At 51.6% G+C, this 23,548-nt stretch overlaps 1 protein-coding gene across 1 annotated transcript in view; it reads left to right on the top strand.

Moving 5' to 3' along the window:
• Positions 1-23,548, top strand: part of LOC142313364 (cytochrome c oxidase subunit 5B, mitochondrial-like) — a 44,614-nt gene that overhangs the window by 15,189 nt on the left and 5,877 nt on the right. The window contains exon 3 of the mRNA XM_075352379.1: positions 7,184-7,283. Coding sequence (XP_075208494.1) covers positions 7,184-7,283 — 100 coding nt within the window. The remainder of the gene's footprint in view (positions 1-7,183; positions 7,284-23,548) is intronic.

A 23,548-nucleotide genomic window follows, 5' to 3' on the forward strand; every position in this document is an offset into this window, starting at 1 on the left:
ATACCTATGCTTCGGCGGATGCCAGCCTAGGTAGACGAGTCCTTCAGGCGGCGGTTGCCCACCTGTAGGAAGAGGCCGTTTTACGGCTCTATTACGAGGTATTATTTTACCCACCCAGGGATTGCTTTTGGACATCCCAATTGTCTGGGTCTCCCAATAGAGCGACAAAGAAGGGAATTTTGTTTACTTACCGTAAATTCCTTTTCTTCTAGCTCTAATTGGGAGACCCAGCACCCGCCCCTGTTTTTTTGTGTACACATGTTGTTCATGTTGTTTGGTTTCAGTTCTCCGATATTCCTTCGGATTGAATATACTTTACACCAGTTTATAATCTTTTCCTCCTTCTTGCTTTTGCACCAAAACTGAGGAGCCCGTGGGAGCACGGGGGGTGTATAGGCAGAAGGGGAGGGGCTTAACACTTTTAAGTGTAATACTTTGTGCGGCCTCCGGAGGCATAGCCTATACACCCAATTGTCTGGGTCTCCCAATTAGAGCTAGAAGAAAAGGAATTTACGGTAAGTAAACAAAATTCCCTTCTTTGCATGCAGTTACGCTGCGATCTGCACTGCAGCGTAACTGCATGCGTCTTGCGTCCCCAGCATAATCTATGAAGATTATGCAGGAGACGTGCGCACGTGGCATATTAGAGCGCAGCGCTTCAGCTGCTGCCCGAAGCGCGCGTTCTAAGAAGTGAATTCACTTCTTTCCTACGCTCTGCATGCAGCCTCTGCTCTGTCTATGGGAGGGGGCTGCAGTCAGTGCATGGAATCCGCTTTTTTTTTCATTACGGACTCTTTCTGCAGCCATTTGAAGCGCATGTGTGCTGTTCAAATCGCTGCAGAAATTTCTGCAGGGACAGAACGCTACGTGCGCACATAGCCTTAGAAATCAGTAATGCTGTGTGCATGTTGCTGCTTTTTTCCTTGCAGTTGTTTGGTGCAGAAAAAATCAGCATGTCAATTATTCAGTTTTTTCCTGTGTTTTTTGGTGGAGAAACTTTCAGCAGCGTGTGCACATATCCTTAACATTCTTACTCTATTCCCCAGTGTGGAATACACAAATGCCGTTCCTGCAATCAAAAATATAGTTCCTGATGAAATAATAAAGAAATCCGAAGGGTATCAGGAAAACATGCACCATAAAACGTATTGTGCAATTTCTCCTGAGTACACAGATACCTCATATGTGGTGGAAATCAATTGTTTGGGCGCACGGCAGGGCTCAGAAGAGAAGGAGCGCCATTTCACAGTAAAATTGGTTGGAATTATTAGCGGACGCCATGTTGCATTTGGGGACCCCCTGAGGTGCCTAAACAATGGAACTCCCCCACATGCGATGTGAGACTCGTGCATCGCTTTCACGTGTGGCACTGGGCTGACCCTTACAATATTCAGTAAAAAATACTGTAGTTGACAATTACTACAGTATAATTTTACTGGCCCTAAACTAAGTTTATTTGTATTTCTTTCTTAGTTTACAGAAAAAAAATCAGGACACACGCATGGATGTGCTGCAAAAAGGGGGAGACTAGGTGGGCGGAGGATGGGAGAGGGCGGGGCGGAGGATGGGAGAGGGCGGGGCGGAGGATGGGAGAGGGCGGGGCGGAGGATGGGAGAGGGCGGGGCGGAGGATGGGAGAGGGCGGGGCGGAGGATGGGAGAGGGCGGGGCGGAGGATGGGAGAGGGCGGGGCGGAGGATGGGAGAGGGCGGGGCGGAGGATGGGAGAGGGCGGGGCGGAGGATGGGAGAGGGCGGGGCGGAGGATGGGAGAGGGCGGGGCGGAGGATGGGAGAGGGCGGGGCGGAGGATGGGAGAGGGCGGGGCGGAGGATGGGAGAGGGCGGGGCGGAGGATGGGAGAGGGCGGGGCGGAGGATGGGAGAGGGCGGGGCGGAGGATGGGAGAGGGCGGGGCGGAGGATGGGAGAGGGCGGGGCGGAGGATGGGAGAGGGCGGGGCGGAGGATGGGAGAGGGCGGGGCGGAGGATGGGAGAGGGCGGGGCGGAGGATGGGAGAGGGCGGGGCGGAGGATGGGAGAGGGCGGGGCGGAGGATGGGAGAGGGCGGGGCGGAGGATGGGAGAGGGCGGGGCGGAGGATGGGAGAGGGCGGGGCGGAGGATGGGGGAGGGCGGGGCGGAGGATGGGGGAGGGCGGGGCGGAGGATGGGGGAGGGCGGGGCGGAGGATGGGGGAGGGCGGGGCGGAGGATGGGAGAGGGGCGCGGCAGATCGGGGAGGGTGAGAGGTGGGGGAGGGAGCTTCAGATTAAGAGGATGGTAGAGCAGGCAGCAGATCAGGGAGAGTGAGAGAGGGGGCAGCAGCTGATGAGGGAGAGCGGGCAGCAGATCGGGGAGGGTGAGATGGGGGAGGGGGCAGCAGATCGGGTAGGGTGAGATGGGGAGGGGACAGCAGATCGGGAGGGTTAGATGGTGGAGAGCGGGCAGCAGATCGGGAAGGTGACATGGTGGAGAGCGGGCAGCAGATCGGGAAGGTGACATGGCGGAGGCGGGCGGCAGATCGGGAAGGTGACATGGCGGGCAGCGGGCGGCAGATCGCGGAGGTGACATGGCGGACAGCGGGCAGGAGATTGCGGAGGTGAGATGGCGAAGGCGGGTGGCAGATCGCACAGGGTGGGAGATGGTGGAGGGGGCAGCAGATGAGGATAGGAGATCACGGAGGGGGGCAGCAGCTGATGGGAGAGAGCGGTGGCAGATGGAGGCGGCTGCAGCAGATAGAGATCGGTGGCAGTGGCAGCGGATCGGGGCCAGGGGCTTACCAGGGCACTTGCAAGGATCACTCCCCTCGGCTTCCACGGACGGAGTAAAGCGGAGGGGAGCGGTCTCCGGCCCCAGATCCACGGTGATTGGAGAGATTGGTCACAAGGCCGATCTCTCCAATCAGAGCTGGGGGCAGGTGAAGCACTGATCACCCAGCTCCAGCCAATGGCCAGTGCTACAGCTGCACTGATCAGGGCTGGATTTCAATGTTTAAGCCATTTTCAATGGCTGAAATATTACAGTGGCTGTGATTGGCTGAGCGGTGTTCGTCAGCCAATCACAGCCTCCGTAGGTCCGGGGAGGAGGCACCACCCCTCCTGAGGTTAGGCAGAGGGCCCCTCCTCCCCGAATCTAAGGTTTTTGTAAACTGATTGCACTCACTGGGGCTCCGGGGCTGCAATTTTGCCATGACGTACTGGGTACGTCATGGGTAGTTTAGCACCATGTCACCATAATGTACCCAGTACGTCAAGGGTCTTTAAGGGGTTAATCTAAGTTCCCTGACCCTTTTGTTATTCTCTCTCCAGTATCTTCACCTTCGATCACCACCACTCCTGTTGGTCTCCAGCAGTTTGTGACCTACTGGATCGCTCCAATGTTTTATAGAATGAACTAGAGGTCACTCAAAGTTTGAGAGTCTCGTTTCGACCTTGTCCTGGCTCTCAGCTGTTCAGAAGTTGCAGTCCAAAGAAAGCGCTGTGGAGCTGTAGTGACGTTGATAAAAGGTGAAGATTCCGAATGGAGTATCTTACTAGGGACAGGGGACTTAAAAATACCATTTTAGTGGTGGAAAAAAAAAACGCTGGAGTGGTGCTTTAACCCCTTCACGACTGCGGGCAGTAAAATTACGTCCTATTTTAACGTGACTTAACGACCAGGGACGTAATTTTACTGCCTAAAGTTCATTTGATTGCCGTGGCCATAGCAACGTCTTTCAAATGATGTCCCCTGCTGTTTCTTACAGCAGGGGACCTTTGCTTGACCCCAGGGGGGGTGGCATCGCCACCCCCCATAGGCGATCGATGTGATTGGCTGTTCAAATCTGAATTGCCAACCACATCGTTCGCACTAACTTCGGCAAAAATAATGCCCGAATTAGTGCGAGACTGTGAAATCCAGCTATGAGATGCCGTAGCAGCTACAGCAGATCATAGGTGGATCTCAAACATGTCGCCCCCAGCCCCTGCAGCACTGATTGGAGCGATCGTGCTATGACGCGCAATCGCTCCAATCAGTGTGCAGTGGGGCGGTCTGATCTGCGGGTGGCCGCCCTCCCCAGGCCTGTCCTGGTCTGGGGACCCTCCCCAAACATGTCTGCAGCGTGGAGTGGCTGGTACTTTTGGTACCACGCCGCCTCTGCTGTCACCGCGCCTGCTCCAATGGTAAGTATTGCGCTCCGGCGATGGCCCCTGTGCGCTCCCGTGAAGGCCCCTGCCCGTGCCCCCCCCGATCTGCCCCCCTACGCCCCGATCTGCCCCCCAGCATCCCTATCTGCTCCCCACGCGATCTGCCTGCCTCCTCTGTCATCTCTATTCTGCTTCCAAGGTTCCTTCCTTCTGCCTTTGCTTCTCAGCCCCCTCTGCGCTCCCTCTAACCCCCCCCCATCTGCCCCCCCATCTGCCCCCCCTCTCCCCATCCTCTCCCCATCCCCCCCCTGCACCCCCCCCCCCCGACGTCCTCTTACCTGCCTTCACGGGTCGTCCGAGCTCTTCACTGGCTCGATCACATCTGCCTCCATCGCTGGGTCCTTCTGCTGATCTGTCCAACGTCCTGCCTGCTGCTGGTGTAAAGCTGTCTATCTCACTGCCTTTTTGTTCCTCTGCAGCTCTTCTGGTCAGTGATCCTCTTGGTACTGAGTATAACTTTTTTTTTTTTTTTTCTTGTATCCTGTCCATTTTTACACTTCATCCGTCCGTGCGTCCCGCCAAGCGCTGATCAGGGATGCAGATAACGGATCTGCATCCGTGGTCAGTTTTTGGCGTGATTTTTTTCCGTATTCGCAACGCTTTTTGTATCGCGTCCATCCGTGCGTCCCGCCGAGCACTGATCAGGGATGCACATAACGGATCGGCATCCCTGCTCAATTTTTGGCGTGACTTTGTTCCGTATTCGCGACGCTTTTTGTTAAGTTAAATGGCGTTCCTTCTCTTCTGAGCCCCGCCGTGCGCCCAAACAATTACTTTCCACCACATGAGGTATCTACGTACTCAGGAAAAATTGCACAATATGTTTTATGGTACATTTTTTCCTGGTACCGTTGTAAAAAAAAAGCTACCTGGTTGATACAAAAATTTTGTGGTTAAAAAAAAAAAATAATTTTCACGGTTCAACGTTATCAACTTCTGTGGAGCCCCTGAGGGTACAAGGGGCTCACCAAACATCTAGATAAATTCCTTGAGGGGTCTAGTTCCGAAATGGGGTAATTTGTGGGGGAGCTCCACTGTTTAGGCACCATAGGGGGTCTCCAAACGTGACATGGCGTCCGCTAATGATTCCAACCAATTTTGCTGTCAAATGGCGCTCCTTCTCTTCTGAGCCCCGCCATGCGCCCAAACAATTACTTTCCACCACATATGAGGTATCTGCGTACTCAGGAGAAATTGCACTAAATTTTATGGTGAATTTTTTGCTGATACCCTTGTGAAAAAAAAGCTACCTAGTTGAAGCAACAGTTTTGTGGTAAAAAAAAAAATTTTTCTTTTCACGGCTCAACGTTATAAACTTCTGTGAAGCCCCCAGGTGTTCAAAGTGCTCACCAAACATCTAGAAAAAATATTTGAGGGCTCTAGTTTCCAAAATGGGGTCACTTGTGGGGGAGCTCCATTGTTTAGGCACCTCAGGGGGTGTTCAAACCCGACATGGCGTCCGCTAATGAGTGCAGCTAATTTTGCACTCAAAAATTCAAATGGCGCTCCTTGCCTTCCGAGCACTGCCGTGTGTCAAAACATTTGATTTCCACCACATATGAGGTATCTGCGTACTCAGGAGAAAATGCACAATACATTTTATGGTGCATTTTTTCCTGATACCCTTGTGGAAAAAAAAGCTACCTAGTTGAAGCAACCGTTTTGTGGTAAAAAAATTTTTTTTTCTTTTCACGGCTCAACGTTATAAACTTCTGTGAAGCCCCCAGGTGTTCAAAGTGCTCACCAAACATCTAGAAAAATGATTTGAGGGCTCTAGCTTCCAAAATGGGGTCACTTGTGGGGGAGCTCCATTGTATAGGCACCTCAGGGGGTCTTCAAACCCGACATGGCGTCCGCTAATGAGTCAGCTAATTTTGCGTTCAAAAATTCAAATGGCGCTCCTTCCCTTCCGAGCTCCGCTGTGTGCCCAAACAATTGATTTTTACCACATATGGGGTATCCGCGTACTCAGGAGAAAATGCACAATAAATTGTATGGTGCACTTTCTCTTTTCTCCCTTGTGAAAATGAAAATTTTATGGCTAAAGTAACATTTGTGTTAAAAAGTAAAATTTTCATTTTTTCCTTCCACATTGCTTTGGTTCCTGTGAAGCACCTAAAGGGTTAATACACTTTTTGGATGTGGTTTTGAGCAGAGTGAGGGGTGCAGTTTTTAGAATGGGGTCACTTTTGGGTATTTTCTCTCACCTCGGCCTCTCAGTCACTTTAAATGTGATGTGGTCCCTAAAAAAAATTATTTTCTAAATTTTGTTGGAAAAATGAGAAATCGCTGATGACCTTTGACCCCTTCTAACTTCCTAACGAAAAATATTTTGTTTCGAAAATTGTGCTGATGTAAAGTAGACAAGTGGGAAATATTATTTAGTAACTATTTTGTGTGACATATCTCTCAGATTTATGGGCATAAATTTTCAAAGTTTGAAAATTGTGAAATTTTCAAAATTTTTGCAAAATTTCCTAAATTTTCACAAATAAACGCAAAAATTATCGGTTTAAACTTACCACTGACATGAAGTACAATATGTCACGAAAAAACAATCTCAGAATTGCCAGGATCCGTTGAAGCGTTCCAGAGTTATAACCTGTCAAAGTGACACTGGTCAGAATTGCAAAAAATGGCCCGGTCATTAGGGTGTTTTAGTGGCCGGGGGTGAAGGGGTTAATACATAGTAATTAGTGGTGGTCAGATAGGGAATGTATAGTATGGATATATTGTGATTTCATTTGATCAGTCATGTAACTACAGCAGGTCTGATCATGAGGTTCAGGCCTTGGTCCAGTGATTCTTTTTCTTCTAGGAGAAATAAAAATGACCAATCTCATTTTCCAATATGGATAAAGGTGTAAGTCCATAGTGAAACTTTCTTGTCTGGATTCATGGCAAGACATTGATAAAGGGCTTTGTCAAGTCTCAAACGTTTCTGTAGTGTTTACATATAAATCTTATACCAGTGACCACCACTTATAACATTTTTTGTCTTTTAAGGATCCTTTTAACGTCCGCAAGCCAAAATCCTACGCAGGAACCAAAGAGAATCCACACATTGTGCCATCAATCAACAAGCAGAGACTTGTGGGCTGCATATGTAAGTTATTCTTTACTTCACTTTTCATTTCAGTATAATAAATTTACAAGAATGGAGACTAACCCGCTAAGGCTACATGTATATATCCATCACAACCACAGGTCACTTAGGGCTCCATGGCGGATAGAAGCGTCCTGTTGATTACACAATGCAGGATCTGTACCTGTGTGATCAGCTGCAGGAGCATGACTGATGTATACAGCCGGGATACTGCTGTAACGGCTAAGATTCATTAAACCCCTCGTATACCACTGCTAATAGTGGGAAAGCGCTCCCATTGTCAGCACATTGGCAATGCCGGCAAGGTGATAAGTGCAGATAGGCTGCGGGTTGCTCTAGCAAACAAACCATAGAATCAGTTTGCCACATACTACAGCCTATCAGATCCCACCAGAGATGGGGCTACTGTTCAGTCAAATGCATATAGGCTATGTAATCCACAAGTGCAGTGTATTACCTATGCAATCATTACATTGCATGCTCAATGCCTCTTGGAGGGACTAATAAATATTATAACAATCTTATCACTTCAGCCCCCCATAATGAAGAAAAATCTATCCTCTCCCACAACAGCTTCAATACGCTAACATTTAAAGGGGTTGTCCGACATAACAAAAATGTTTGAGTTTAAGCTAATCTGTGCTGTATTGTCATATTAATCACCCCTACATTGTTATTTTCTGTTTTCTAACTTTTGTTCCTCTTGAATTATACCTTTTATTCTGTGCAGCTTCTTGTTTACATTCAGCTCCAGCAAACATGACCACTTCCTGTGCAAAATCTCCCAGTCACAGCTGGCACCGCCCGGCCTCAGTGTCCAGCCCCACCCCAGTGTCCAGCCGCACCTTCTGCCCGCCCCCTGCACACACATTCCCTGTCAGTATATTCTGCCCCAGCACTGACCTCTCATCACTACACGGCAGGACACTACACGGCAGATCACTACAGGGCAGCACACAACAGGGCACTACAGGGCAGCACACAACAGGGCACTACAGGGCAGCACACTACAGGTCACTACAGGGCAGGTCACTACAGGGCAGCGCACTACAGGGCAGCGCACTACAGGGCAGCGCACTACAGGGCAGCGCACTACAGGGCAGCGCACTACAGGGCAGCGCACTACAGGGCAGCGCACTACAGGGCAGCGCACTACAGGGCAGCGCACTACAGGGCAGCGCACTACAGGGCAGCGCACTACAGGGCAGGGCACTACAGGGCAGGGCACTACAGGGCAGGGCACTACAGGGCAGGGCACTACACTACAGCATTGCAAATAACAGCCCCACATCGGGCTCTACACCCCACACCACATCGGGCTCTGCACCGCATACACAAACATACATACACACACATCGGGCTGTGCACCGCATACACAAACATACATACACACACATCGGGCTGTGCAACACACACACACACACACACACACACACACACACACACACACACACACACACACACCACCCCATAGGGAGTACATACTCACCTGTCCTCTGTCCCCGCCGCTCCTGCACGTTCGCGCGCTGTCTGTGCTCTAGACATATTAGCACAGTGGTGACGTCACCGCTGTGCTGAAGAGAGCTCAGACAGCGGGAAGGACAGTGATGAGAGGCAGCGCTGCGCTGCTTCTCATCAGCACTTTCAAATGTACCGGCATCGGTGATCTGTGATGCCGGTATATTTGAATGTGTGATCCTGAGCAGGGGGGCCGGTGCTGGAGCTGACACCATGGCAGCCGCTGCCAGGTCACGGACCCCCACAGCAGTGCAGGGGGAGGTGCGGGGGAATGTGTGGGAGGGTGCAGGGAAGGGGGCGGGGCTCATCGCACTGTAGACACCCAGCAGGGAGGCGACATGCTGTTTCCACATTTGCATGTCAACATGGCCCTGCCCATGTAGACGTGCAATGACCGGAAGCAGCAAAATCACGGCAGGAGCGGTCACATGACCGCTCTGAGCTGGGGGAGAGGGGCTGACAGCAGGGCAGGTAAGTGGTCTCTATCTACTTACCTGCCCCAATGTAGCCCAATAGGGAAATAATAAAAAAAAGCAAATTAAGCCGGATAACCCCTTTAATCACTGACAGTGTGAAGCTGATTAACTTATGAACTTGTATAGATTGTTTCTTCATCGTTCCTATGGGAGACCCAGACCATGGGTGTATAGCTTCTGCCTCCGGAGGACACACAAAGTACTACACTAAAAAGTGTAGCTCCTCCCTCCGGGCTATATACACCCCCTGGATGACAATCTAACCAGTTCAATGCTTTGTGTTCAGGAGGTCACACACACATGCATTCTCTGATTTTTAATTTTTAAGATTTTTTTCAAAGATTTGGAAGAAAAGCGGGTCCAGTCTGGACTCCCGGCATGTCCCTTCTCACCCCACTGTGTCGGCGGTGCTGTTAAGGTTGACTCACAAGGCTGGAGCCTTCACATGCCGCGCTCCTTCACCATCCCTCGGGCTCTGGCTTGAAGTGGGAGCCATCACGGTTCTCTCTGCTTTGCAGGAGACCGGTCTCCATCCGCAGCCCTGTCAGGATCCTGCCGGACGGAGCGTTTAATCCCCTCCCCCAGGGACTTGGCCCTGCGTCTCAAAGCTAAGTATTGAGACATTTTTCAGGGGTCCCGGGTACATTTATTAAGGGGAGAGTGTGTCTTTTGACTGTACTGTGAATTCCGGCCGGTTCTCTGGATTTATCCTGAGAACCGCGCCGATGGTGCCTGCTCGTCGGCCACATGTAGAAATCTAGGCCCCGGCTTCAGTCGCGGCCTAGTTTCGTTTTCAGCTTCCCCTGCATGTCATTCATGCAGGGGAGCAGTGCGGTGCCGCCCACCGGCCGTTCAGCATAGGGGAGGACACTCCTTTCTGAGGAGATGTTCCCTCCCTTGTATCTCTCCCTGGCCCTCCGGTTCCCGCTCTTGGGCTAATCCCCGCCCCCCCCCCCTCACTCCAGCGCCATTTTCTCAGCGTCCTCGCACTGATCGGCGCTGGCTGCTGCAGCTGCTGCATCGCTTCACTGGGGGTCCGAGCTGTGGAATCCGGAGGGCACATAGGGGTCTGGTAAGCCACAACCTCTGGTTGTGGGCTTTTATTATACACTCTCAGGGGGTCATTCTACAAGAGTGTATTCTTTACTGCAGAGTCTCCACCTCAGCAGCATGTCTGTCACTAGGAGCAAGAAGGCTGCTAAGCTGTACGCTATATGCACTGCATGTCAGCTCATTCTGCCAGAACCGAGCACATATCCACATTGTGTGACTTATCTGAGGGTGATGCGGATGTTGGTGACTTGATTACATCCATTAACTCCGTACTGAACCTCAATCCACCAGTGTCAGAGGAACAAGCCTCTCTGGTAGAAATGCACCAGTTTACCTCTCCTAAGAGAGCTAGGAGTACGTTTTTTAACCACTCCAGTTTTCAGACCACTGTTACTAAGCCCAGGGCCTGTCCTGACAAACGCTTTCCAAAGCGTGGCTCTGATGACCGTTTTCCCTTTCCACCTGAGGTGGTTAAGGAGTGGGCTCAGTCCCCAAAGGTTGACCCTCCGGTGTCTAGAATCTCAGCCCGGACAGTCGTATCTGTGGCCGATGGCACCTCTCAAGGATCCCACTGACCGTCAGGTTGACCTTCTGGCCAAATCTGTATATGAGGCGGCAGGAGCCTCGTTCTCCCCGTCTTTTGCAGCAGTGTGGGCTCTTAAGGCAGTCTCTGCCTCTCTGGCGGAAATACATTCCCTCGCCAGGGACTCTATACCCGAGGTGGTTGCTTTGACTTCCCAGGCTTCGGCTTTTTCATCCTACGCCATGTCTGCCATTCTGGAGGCTTCTCACCGCACGGCGGTGGCTTCCGCTAATTCTCTCGCGATCCGCAGGATCTTGTGGCTTCGAGAGTGGAAAGCAGACGCTTCTTCTAAGTACCTTGCTGGGCTCCCCTTTGCTGGGTCCCGGCTGTTCGGTGAACAACTGGATGAAATTATTAAGGAAGCTACTGGCGGGAAGAGTACTTCCTTGCCACAGACTAAAACCAGAAAACCTGTCCAGGGCAGGAACCAGTCGAGGTTTCGTTCCTTTCGTTCCTCTAACTGGTCATCCTCTAAGCCCTCAGCCTCGTCCACTGCCTCAGCCAAGGATCGTAAACCCAACTGGCGCGCGAAACCGCGTCCTCAGAAGAACGGAGGAGCCGCTGCCACTAAGGCAGCCTCCTCTTGACTATCTGGCTGCGCCAGCAACATCCTTGGTCGGTGGCAGGCTCTCCCACTTTGGCGACGTGTGGTTTCAACACGTCTCCGATCAGTGGGTGCGGGATATCATCTCCCACGGCTACAGGATAGAATTTTCTTCCAGCCCGCCAAACAGATTTTTTTCTGTCCATTCCCCCCTGCTCCAAGGCCGCCGCCTTCTCTCAGGCCATGGCATCCTTGCAGGCCAACGGGGTAATTGTTCCGGTTCCCGCCCGGGAACGGTTCAGAGGTTTCTATTCAAACCTCTTCCTAGTTCCCAAGAAGGACGGTTCCTTCCGGCCCATCCTGGATCTCAAGCTTCTCAACAAGCATGTTCAGGTGCGGCGCTTTCGCATGGAATCTCTGAGATCGGTCATTGCCTCAATGACCCAAGGAGATTTTCTAGCATCCATCGACATCAGAGATGCCTATCTGCATGTGCCTATTGCGGTTTCACACCAGCGTTGGCTACGCTTTGCAATCGGAGAGGAACATTTCCAATTCGTGGCTCTCCCTTTCGGGTTAGCCACGGCCCCACGGGTATTCACCAAGGTCATGGCAGCAGTGGTTGCGGTCCTGCATCTCCAGGGGTTGGCAGTAATCCCCTACCTGGACGACCTTCTAGTCAAGGCCTCATCCAGTGCAGACTGCCAGCGGAGTGTCTCGCTCACTCTCGCCACGCTTGTTCAATTCGGGTGGCTTGTCAATCTGCCCAAGTCCACTCTGACCCCGACCCAGGAACTTACGTACCTAGGGATGCAATTCGAGACTCTGCCGGCACTTGTGAAGCTGCCCTTAGTCAAACAGCAGTCCCTTCATCTGGCGGTGCGCTCTCTGTTGAAGCCCCGCCGCCATTCCATCAGGCACCTCATGCAGGTGCTGGGTCAGATGGTGGCGTCAATGGAAGCGGTTCCCTTTGCCCAGTTCCATCTGCGTCCTCTGCAGCTGGACATCATTCTCCGCTGTTGGGACAAGCTGACCTCTTCCTTGCACAGGCTGGTGGCTCTGTCGCCGCAGACCAGGGGCTCTCTTCAGTGGTGGCTTCGGCCCCTCTCTCTGTCACAGGGACGCTCCTTCCTGACTCCGTCCTGGGTGATCCTCACCACGGATGCCAGCCTCTCCGGCTGGGGAGCAGTATTTCTCCACCACCGAACACAGGGCACTTGGACTCCGTCCGAATCAGCCCTCTCGATCAATGTGCTGGAAATCAGGGCTGTTCTTCTAGCCCTCGTAGCCTTCCACCACCTGTTGGCGGGCAAGCACATTCGAGTCCAGTCGGACAACGCGACAGCGGTTGCCTACATCAATCACCAGGGCGGGACTCTCAGCCGCCTGGCAATGTTGGAAGTTCAACGAATCCTTCAGTGGACGGAGGACTTCAAGTCCACCATATCCGCAGTCCACATCCCAGGCGTAGAAAACTGGGAGGCAGATTATCTCAGCCGTCAAACCGTGGACCGCGGCGAGTGGCCCTGCATCCGGCAGTGTTCAGGTCAATCTGCCGCAAGTGGGGCACTCCGGAAGTGGATCTAATGGCATTCCGGCACAACAACAAAGTTCCGGTTTACGTGGCTCGCTCCCACGATCCTCAGGCCTTCGCAGCGGACGCGCTGGTTCAGGATTGGTCTCAGTTCCGCCTGGCCTATGTGTTTCCCCCTCTAGCGCTCTTGCCCAGGGTTCTGCGCAAGATCAGAATGGAGGGCCGTCGAGTCATAATCATTGCTCCGGACTGGCCCAGGCGAGCTTGGTACCCAGACCTGCTCCGTCTGTCCGTAGAGGTGCCGTGGCATCTCCCGGACCGCCCAGACCTTCTCTCTCAAGGTCCGTTTTTCCGCCAGAATTCTGCGGCTCTCAGATTGACGGCGTGGCTCTTGAGTCCTGGATCCTGACGGCTTCAGGCATTCCTTCTGAGGTCATCTCCACTATGACTCAGGCTCGGAAGTCTTCCTCGGCCAGGATTTACCACAGGACTTGGAAGATTTTCCTGTCCTGGTGTCGTTCTTCCGGCCATGCTCCTTGGCCGTTCTCCTTGCCGACCATCCTGTCCTTTCTACAGTCCGGACTGCAGCTAGGACTGTCCCTCAATTCCCTCAAGGGACAAGTGTCGGCTCTGTCGGTATTATTCCAGCGGCGTATCGCCCGACTGGCTCAGGTGCGCACCTTCATGCAGGGCGCATCTCACATCATTCCTCCTTACCGGCGGCCTTTGGATCCCTGGGATCTTAATCTGATCCTCACGGCCTTACAGAAACCCCCCTTTGAGCCTCTTAGGGAGGTTCCCTTGTCTAGACTTTCACAGAAAGTGTTCTTTTCTAGTAGCCATAACGTCTCTCAGGAGAGTCTCTGATTTGGCTGCGCTCTCTACGGAGTCACCTTTTTTAGTCTTTCACCAAGACAAGGTGGTTTTCCGCCCGACTCCGGATTTTCTCCCTAAGGTGGTATCTTCTTTCCACCTTAACCAGGACATTTCATTGCCTTCCCTTTGTCCGGCCCCTGTGCATCGCTTTGAGAAGGCGTTGCATACCTTGGATTTGGTGCGGGCGCTCCGAATCTGTCACACACCGCCGCTTTTAGGCGGTGCACCTCACTTTTTGTGCTAACCACGGGTCAGCGCAAGGGTCTCTCGGCTTCTAAACCGACCCTAGCTCGTTGGATTAGGTCGGCCATCTCCGATGCCTAACAGTGTTCTCAGGTGCCCCCTCCGCCAGGAATTAAGGCGCACTCGACCAGAGCTGTCGGTGCCTCCTGGGCTTTCAGGCACCAGGCTACGGCTCAGCAGGTTTGTCAGGCTGCCACTTGGTCTAGTCTGCACACCTTTTCGAAGCACTACCAAGTGCATGCTCATGCTTTGGCAGACGCGAGCTTGGGCAGACGCATCCTTCAGGCAGCGGTCGCCCACTTGTGAAGTTAGGTTTTGCCTACTTCTCAGTTTTGTTTATTTCCCACCCATGGACTGCTTTGAGACGTCCCATGGTCTGGGTCTCCCATAGGAACGATGAAGAAAAAGAGAATTTTGTTTACTTACCGTAAATTCTTTTTCTTATAGTTCCGTCATGGGAGACCCAGCACCCTCCCTGTTGCCTGTTGGCAGTTTCTTGTTCCGTGTGTTTCACCGGCTGTTGTTGTAGATAGAGGTTCCGGTTGTTCCGAGTTTTACTCTATTTCTACTTATGGGTGGATGTCCTCCTTCAGCTTTTGCACTGAACTGGTTAGATTGTCATCCAGGGGGTGTATATAGCCCGGAGGGAGGAGCTACACTTTTTAGTGTAGTACTTTGTGTGTCCTCCGGAGGCAGGAGCTATAGACCCATGGTCTGGGTCTCCCATGACGGAACTATAAGAAAAAGAATTTACGGTAAGTAAACAAAATTCTCTTTTTTAAAGTGAATCTGTTACCACGTTTTTGCTTCCCCCATCTGAGCACCATACTGTAGATACAGAGACCCTGATTCCAGCGATGTGTCACTTACTGAGCTGTTTGCTGTTGTTTTGATAAAATCTGTTTTCTCTGCTGCAGATCTAGCTAGTTATACAGAGCTCTAATAAGTTTTATCAAAACTACACCAAGCAGCCCAGTAAGTGATAAATCAGTGGAATCAGGATCTCTACCCCAATATTATGCTGCTCAGATAAGGTGTTAAAAGCCTTGACAGATTGCCTTTAAAGGTGTTATCTAGGACTTTTCTTTTGGGGACAAGAAGTTACTGGCAGTGGCAAACTACCTGCCTATTCTCTGTTCTGCAGAGAGACTATCTTTCAAGAACCGCTTCTGTCAGTGATTCTCACTTCCTGTGACATGTTGACAGAGCAGCTCCTTTTCTTGCATTCTGCTGTCATTAGGGCTTAACAGCTGGCTCCGTACTGCCTAACTGGAGGAAGCCAGTGGTCAGTATGTCTCGAATGACTCCCCATCAGCAGAGTAGAAGAGAAAGCTGCTCTGTCATCATGAGATCAAAGGAATTCCACCCTAGGATAATCACTTCCAGCTCGATTCTTTTTACCTAATGTTGACAGAGCAGCTCTTTCTCTTCCACTCTGCTGTCAATGAGGCGTCTCTGCTGACATCATACAGTCGACAACCCCCCACCCCCCAGTTAAATTTGGAGTAAAGTTGGTGTACACTCGGCAGACTAAGATTCAGATCAGCATTAAGAATGGACTGGAGAGGGGAAAGTCTGGTTAGGGGGAGGCCAATTAATAAAGAATTGCAGGAATGTGGCAGGGCCACAGTCAGGGTTTTTGTTTACATTTTGAGAAAGGGGCAGATTATAAAAATGTTCATGTGCAAGCAACAGCAGTGGGCGAGAGATTGTATATAAAGGTGAAGGAGAGATCAATGTCAAGCATAACACCCAGACAGCGGGCCTGCGGCCTAGGCGTTATTGTGGTGCTGCACAGAGAGGGAGATGTCCGGTTTAGGGAGGTTAGTAGACGGCGGGAGTAGAAGTTCAGCAATGGAAAGGTTAACTATCATACAGAGAACAGACATGATGTTGGAAACTGCAGTCAGTCACTGTTCTGTAGTACAGCGGGGGTGAGCTCAGGGGATGAGGTGTATAGCTGTGTATTATCAACATAAAGATGGTACTGGAAGCTAAATTTGCTGATGGTCTTTCCAACAGTGTAGAGGGGAAGAGGGCCATGGACTGAACCCTGAGGGGTACCACAGTAGTGAGAGGAAGAGGAGATTATCTGTGGCCAGCAAATGATACACTGAGCAGTCAGAAAGATGGGAAGAGAACCTGGAGAGCGGTGTCCTTTAGGCCGATTGAGTAGAGCATAGTGAGTAGGTGATGGTGGCCAACAATGTTGAAAGCTGTGGAGAGTAGTTACTGTTACGTTTAGCTGTCAAAAGATTTTTGGTCACTTTGATGGCATTTTCCATATAATGTTAGGGGGCGAAAGCCAGATTGTAAAGGATCTGCAAGAGTGAGTAGAGAGGTAACGGGTGAGATGGGAATAGACCAGGTGCTCCAAGAGTTGAGATGAAGGGGAGATTGGAAACTGCTTTGTAGTCTTGTGCAGAAAGGTTTTTAATTAAGTAATGATGGTGTTTGAAGCAGGAGGGGAAGATACCAGAAGAGTGAAGATTTTAGTTAGGTGAGTAGTGACGACTCGAGAGAGAAACTGGAGTAGGGAAAGTAGCCAGTAGTGCAAATGGTAGAACGAAAGAAAGAGGAGCATGGAGACTTCTTTTGTGACTGGGTCAAATGTGGAGTGAGTCAAACAATGTGGGGAGGGATGTGAATCACAAGGTTTGTTGGCCGAGAGCTGATTTCCTGACATATATTTTCTATTTTCCTCTGTGGAATAGGAGGCCAGATCAGCAGTATAAGGCTGTGCCCACGGGAGCTTGCTCCTGCGGATTTTGCTGCGGAAAACCTGTGGATTTATCTGGATTTTCCAGATAAATCCGCAGGTTTCAGCAAGTACAGACACTCCCCATGTTACCCTATTGGACATGGGGAGTGCTGTGTCCAGGCTGCGGAATGTGCGGCTGCGGATGTCCCACAGCCGCACATAACTGCATGTCAATTATTCCTGTGGATTTACCTGCGGAAATCCCGTCTCTCCAATTTGGCGATAGAGGCTTACCTGCCTTGGTCCTATACTTGCCTGCCTTGATAGCAGACACCCGAGTCACTTTCTTCCGGTGCAGTGGAGCTAGGAGCAGGAAGGAGGATGTGGGCGAGGCCTGCACGAGCTCCGGTCATGTGACAGCTAGAGCTAGTTCAGGCCCGCCCACCTTCTCCTGCACAGTGCAGATGCTGACAGACACGGCCGGAGAGTGCAGTGCTGCGTGATGGAGGCAAGTATGAATGCTCCGATCACTCCAGCACTTGTTCTGCATTGAGGATGCAGTGCCGAAGCCATGGTACTGTATCCTCAATGCAGAATGCCCGCAGCATATCCGCAGGACATTCCGCGGCACATCCTCAGCATTGAAACAGTTGTGCTGTGGATTTCTGGGAGCTCCTGCGGAATGTCCTGCGTACATAACCGCAGGACACTTTCCCCGTGGGCACATAGCCTAAAGGTCTGTGATAGGGGCCTGCACTTTAGGACTGAGGGAGGGAAAGGTGTGTAAGAGCTTTTTTCCCCTCACCCATGACAGCACCACGTGAGAGAGGGATCCGCCCTGCGAGGACAGGAAACCATTCTGAAATAAAAGGGCGATACCTCTCCCCTTCGTCAGTTGGTTTCCTGTCCTTGATGGGAGACCTTGTTCTGGAATACGGCGGTTGAAGTAAGAAGTTTGAAGTACAGAAGCTGTATTTACCCAGCCCCGTCCGGTGTCCGGAAAAGCAGGGTGAGTCCTGCGGCGCCGTTCTTCGGGGCTGGAAGCGCCGTCCACCAGCCCTTGGGGAACCTGGTGTCCGTGTGGGGGGGTGCGGCAGGGCCCATCAGGGGTTCCGGACCGCCGCTCCCCTGCTGCCTAGGACTTCCGAATGTGGCGCACTCTGGGACGCGCGCAAGGCATGCAGGGTACAGGAGGCGTGCTTGCGTGACGTCTACTGAAGAGGATGGCGGCGCCCATGCAGCAGCAGCGGGGGTGTTTCAGGGCAGATGCCCGCCGTCTGGACACCGCTGGGCGCATTGAAACGGGGGGGGGCACCTTTATGGGACCGGAAGGTGGAGGAGCAGCCCAGGTGCTCGTGCCTACATCCCAGGATGGCTTCAGAAAGGCAGCAGCACTCTCTGGAGCGCCGGCAGCAAAGCCGTATGAACAGTCGCCGTTCTAAGTGAAACAGACCTGCCCGGCCTCGATAGCCAGAAGGGCAAATCCTCTTGTGGCTCCACGACTTCTGCGGGACCTGTGGGTGTTCCGACGAAGCCTCCAGGACCGGTACCCTTGATCTCCTGTGGTGGGTGAGTGATCTTCGTGAATGTCATCTGCATCATTAGGTGGCTCCTAAACTCCATACGGAGTGTTCCCTGTGCAGAGAGCCGATATGGCCTGCGGGCCGAGTATCGGAGACCCCTTGTGTGGGGCATAGATGGCAATGTCTCTGCTTCGATCTATGGATTGCTGCATGCGAGTTACAAATGTGCATATGTTGAGGTGGCGGCAAACAATATGGTAAATGGTCGCTATATGTCGCAGTGGAGAAGGTCGCTGCGATATTAAACTGAAGAGGTTGCTATGGGACTTGTAGTTCCACAAAGGCTTCTTTCTGCATATAAAGGGCCAGGTTCCCTTTAATAAGCCCAGTGTGCTGTGCAGATGTGGAGAATCAGACCTCCACCTGTGGGTGTGTCCGGTCTGATTAGGAGACTCAGTGTGTGTTCTGGAGAGTGTGAGAGCAGAGCAGGGAGCTCTGGGTGTATCAGCCTGTGTGGAGGCTGAACACGGGGCTCTGGAATTCAGTCTGGGTTTAGGCTGGAAGTAGTGTGCAAGCCAGGCTGGTTAGTGCTGTGGCTACTGGACCAAAGCTCTCCTAAATGGAGAGATAGACAGGAGTCTGCAGAGTGTCTCTGGGTTCTTGGAAGGAGCCACAGCAAGTGGTGTTCCCTGGCAGGAGCCAGTGTGTACAGGCGCTACACTTCCAATAGAGACCGTATTGGACTGGAAGCCCACGGTATGTGGTTGTGCTATGTTTTAGCCTTAAGCCAGGAGAGGCCTGTTTTGTTTAATGTTTGCCGTTTATGACAAGTTTTTAATAAACGGCTGGAATTTTTTATGAAGATACTGTGTCGTCCTGTGACCTTGCCTATGCCTACCTGAGCTAATCCTCACAATGTATTGCTATATGGTTGGTAGTAGCCCCTTCCTTTGTGACAATTCAGCAGCGGCAGCCTCCGCGGTTGGCAACACCACCCCTATGACATACAGCATAAGTTGGGGTCCATGCCTACAGGTTGACATGTACACGGTGACAGCTCTGTCTTAACAGCTGTCACTAACAGTGGGGGCTTGTTTCTGTCAGTTACGGCACTCACTCTCCAGGTCCCATGTGCACGCTCCTGTATGCCCGCACTTGTGGGAAACATCAGCAGGAATTCTGAAGCCGGCTATTGCCAAATCCCTGCACGGCCCGTGATTTTCAGGATCTGGCCACAAACTATTGTAGATCAGCTGAAGGATACAACTCCTCGGGAGTATATCTTTTTCTAAACTTACCACTGCTGCAGGGAGCAGCAGCTTTCTTGCAGAGTAGTCAACCGATGCGATCAGGCTGGGAGCCCGTTGTGCAGGATTGTCTACTCTGGCCGGAATGGCATTATGGTTGAAGGGCTGTCCCATATGTCTGCAAACCAAGCATGTATTATGTTCAGGGCCGCATGTCGATCTGCTCCTTTTGGTAAACAGCTGGAAGATGCGTTGAACGTATCCGACGCCAAGCAGCCCTTCCAAAGGTTATCCCTTTTGTTCCAGCAGAGTAGATACTCAAGGTGTCAGAATAGGCCCTGGGGGCACTCTGCCATGCCATCATGTCTCTGAGACACACTATATCCCTGCGGGGCACTATATTGTGCTTACTGGTGGCTCCATGGGGCCTGTTTCACTCCAGGGCTCTCCTATAGCAAATCCTGTCTGCCAAACAAAAAAAAAAACAGAAAAGGAAAACCCTTAAGAAGATATTTCGAAGGGGACGTCATTCTCTCCTTGCCAGTCAAGACTTCCCTGCTTTGGTGGACGTCCATAGGCAACCTGTCTGTGGGGTTCCTGGCTGCCTCGGCATCTGAAGGTGGTCACTCCTGATGCCAGCCGGTACGGCTGGGGATGCTCTCCTCCAGGTGCAGATATCCCTGGGCTTGTGGTCAGCACAGGAAGCAGCACAGCCCTCACACCTCCTGACGCTAGGGTCTGAAGAACGAGCACTAAATTCCCTTTGCCTCCCCCCCCCCCCCCTCCAGGGTCCGCTCGTTTGAGTGACTGACAGCAACCAATCTACAGTCTCCTTCCTGAAACGTTGTGGGGGGGGGGGGGGTTTGGCACGATTCCCCATCCCTCATTCTTGCATCTTATGGTCTTTACTGGGCGGGACAGAATCCCCCTCGGCTCTACACTTCACAGGATTCTAAATGCCAATGTTCGTTCCATGCTCTCGTGGTAAGCTTGTGGCCTTGGATGTGTGAGCTTGTGGGTTTGAATCCCGATGGGCCATTCATGTAGTTGGCAGCTTACCTCAGGCGCCAATAGGGGAATGATCCCTGAATCAGCCGATCTTTTCAACGGTATTGGCTCTGTGGAGAATACCACGGAGGGACCTATTTCCTCCAGGCTAAACTGGAATATAGACATCTTGTTCCATGATCCCAGCAGTCCGGCCCTTGCGGTGAATGCACTTCCATTCCATAGACCTTCGGAATAGCCTCTGCCCTTCCCCCTGTTGTCATGCTCTTGATGGTTCTCCAAGAGCTCGGGGAAGCTCGGGCGAGGTTCCTTCCCCTCGCCCCCTACTGGCCCAAGGGGCCATGGCTCTCTCTCCTGAGGACAATGTCTGTCCCGGATCCTGGGGTTCTGCCGGGGATTCCGGACCTGTTAGTGCAGTAACCTGTGTTCCTCGTGCAGGAAAAGGGTTTTTTCATTTCACAGCTTAGAACTTGAGAGGTTGTTGCTGATGCACAAGGGTTCTCCTCGGACTCAGTCTCTTCCTTGCTGCAGAGCCATAAACCGGTTACCACTACACTCTCTATGGGAGAGGGTGGCAAAAGTTCCCCTTCTTTGCAAATGGTCCCTTGGGTATGAGTTCCTATTCCATGCACATTGGCATTCTTGCAGACGGGGTTGCTCTAGGATTCTGTGTACACTCTAGGGGTTCCTGTTCTGCCCTAGGAATCTTATCCATTGGAAAACTGGCAGCAAACCGGTGGGTTCAAGGTTATTGGGTTTGTGAGTTCATGCCTGAAAGTTCCACCGGGGGATCAAATTAGGGTTGGATGCCCTCACGAGTCCTCCCTTTGAACCTCTTGCCAAAAAAAAAAAATCTCCGACGTTGCTGACATTGGAAACTATTTTGCTCTGGGCCTTGGCGTTCGCTCTCAGAATTAGTGCTTACGCGCCTTATAGGTAGTACAGCCCTACGCTCAGTTGTTCAACGATAGGCTGGGTCAGGTGTTCATAGGACCCTTTCTCCCAATGGTCGCCTCTCAATTCCATAGCACGCAGGGTATAATCCTCCCTCCTTTTGCGGCCATCCTACAAATACCGGGGTAAAACAGATTCATACGTTGGAGGTTCATAGGGCCCTGCTTCTCTACATCTCAGTGACACATAGTGTGGGGAAAACAGTCCTTTTTCATAGCCCTGTCTGTAGTAGAAAAAGTCTCGGTGTGAAACTGCACTATCTCTAGATGGATTAGGGAGGCCATTGCTTAGCCTACTCATCTAGTGGGGCTGCCTTCCCTGAGGGCTTAAGGGCCCATTCCACCGGTGCGGTGTCGCCCTCTGGGGCTGAAGACGCAGGTATCTATTGACCGGATTTGTAGGACCGCTACCTGGTCTTCACATTCTCCTTTTTCTTCCGTCACTATCGGTTGGATCTATCCTGCTCGGCTGATCTCTCGTTTTGTAGAAGGGTGCTTGAGACGTTGGTCCCTCCCTAATACGTTATTCTCTGGAAATCTCGCACGTGGTGCTGTCATGGGTGAGGGGAAAACACCTCGGTTACTTACCGATAGCCGGTTTTTCCAGAACCCATGACAGCACCCATATAATCCCTCCCTTTTCATCCTTAGTGTGCACTATTCTGGGTGTGCATGTGTGTTATAGTTGGTGATAGAGTTAAGTTCTAACGTTTGTTGGAGGTCCTCTCAATTCTCGGTAATCAACTGACGAAGGGGAGAGGTACCGCCCTTTTATTTCAGAATGGTTTCCTGTCCTCGCTGGGCGGATCCCTCTCTCACATGGTGCTGTCATGGGTTCTGGAAAAACCGGCTACCGGTAAGTAACAGAGGTGTTTTGGATTGTTGGAAAATGAGATCATGGTGGTGAAGTAAGTCTGTTTGGCGAGGTGCAGGGCAGAGTTATAGGTTCTTAGCATAAATTTATAGTGGATAACGTTTTCTGGTGTGCAGGTTTTCCTCCATAGGCGTTTGGCACTCTTAGAGCATCGCTGGAGAAAGTTTGATGTGAGCCAGGGCTGTTTTACTCTGTGTTTAGAGGCTCTGAGGGGTCCACTCAGTCCAGGGTACTTCTGAAACTGTTATTGTAGTGATTTACAGCCAGACAGGAAAAAGAGGAGATTGGGGACAGTGATGAGTGCAGAGTCGAAGGCCCTGTGCGCACTTGCCGGTTTTTGCCGCGGATTTCCTGCGGATTTGCTGCATGTTTCGCTGCATGTTATGTTCATAACCTCTCTGCAGTGATTCACCAGCAAAACCTATGGGGAAAAAAAATGCTGTGCGCACTATGCGGATTTTGACAGCTGCATGTTTTGCTGCGGGATTCCCGCAGCAAAAACAATTGCATGTCACTACTTTTCCGCACGTCGCTGCGCGATTTGACTCCATTGACTGCAATGTAATTGTGAAATCCCGCAGGGAATAACGCAGGTAGCAAATTCTGTGCGGTTCACTGCGTTTTCCTGCATTATTCCCTGCGTTATTTTGTGGTTTACCTGCGGTAATGTTCATCACTGCCTGCCTTTGCAGAAAAGTGATGTCATTATGACAGGAAGAGGAAGCGGAGCAGAGTAAACACACACAGATCAGACATAGAACACACATCACACTCACACACAGATATATAGAATACACATACAAATCAAACAGACATATAGAAAAAAAAACACACGGGCTCCACCGTATTTTTACCGTTCAGGCAGGTAAACACACAGTGGCGGCCCGGTATTCTCAGGCTGGGGAGGGCGAGGGACAGGGTTAATGTTCTTCCCCTCAACCCCCCCCCCCTCCCGCAGCCGAGAATATCAGCCCGCAGCCGCCTGGCTCTTCCAGATTGCCATGATGCGGTGGCAATCCAGGTAACGAGTTATTAGCAGCGCATCGCTGCCACTAAGTCCAGGCTTGATCATGGCAGCGTCTATGGGACAGTTGACATGATCAACCTGTAAGTAAAGTGAATACTCACCACA

Source organism: Anomaloglossus baeobatrachus, chromosome 5 (assembly GCF_048569485.1).
Source record: "Anomaloglossus baeobatrachus isolate aAnoBae1 chromosome 5, aAnoBae1.hap1, whole genome shotgun sequence".
Taxonomy (NCBI): Eukaryota; Metazoa; Chordata; class Amphibia; order Anura; family Aromobatidae; genus Anomaloglossus; species Anomaloglossus baeobatrachus.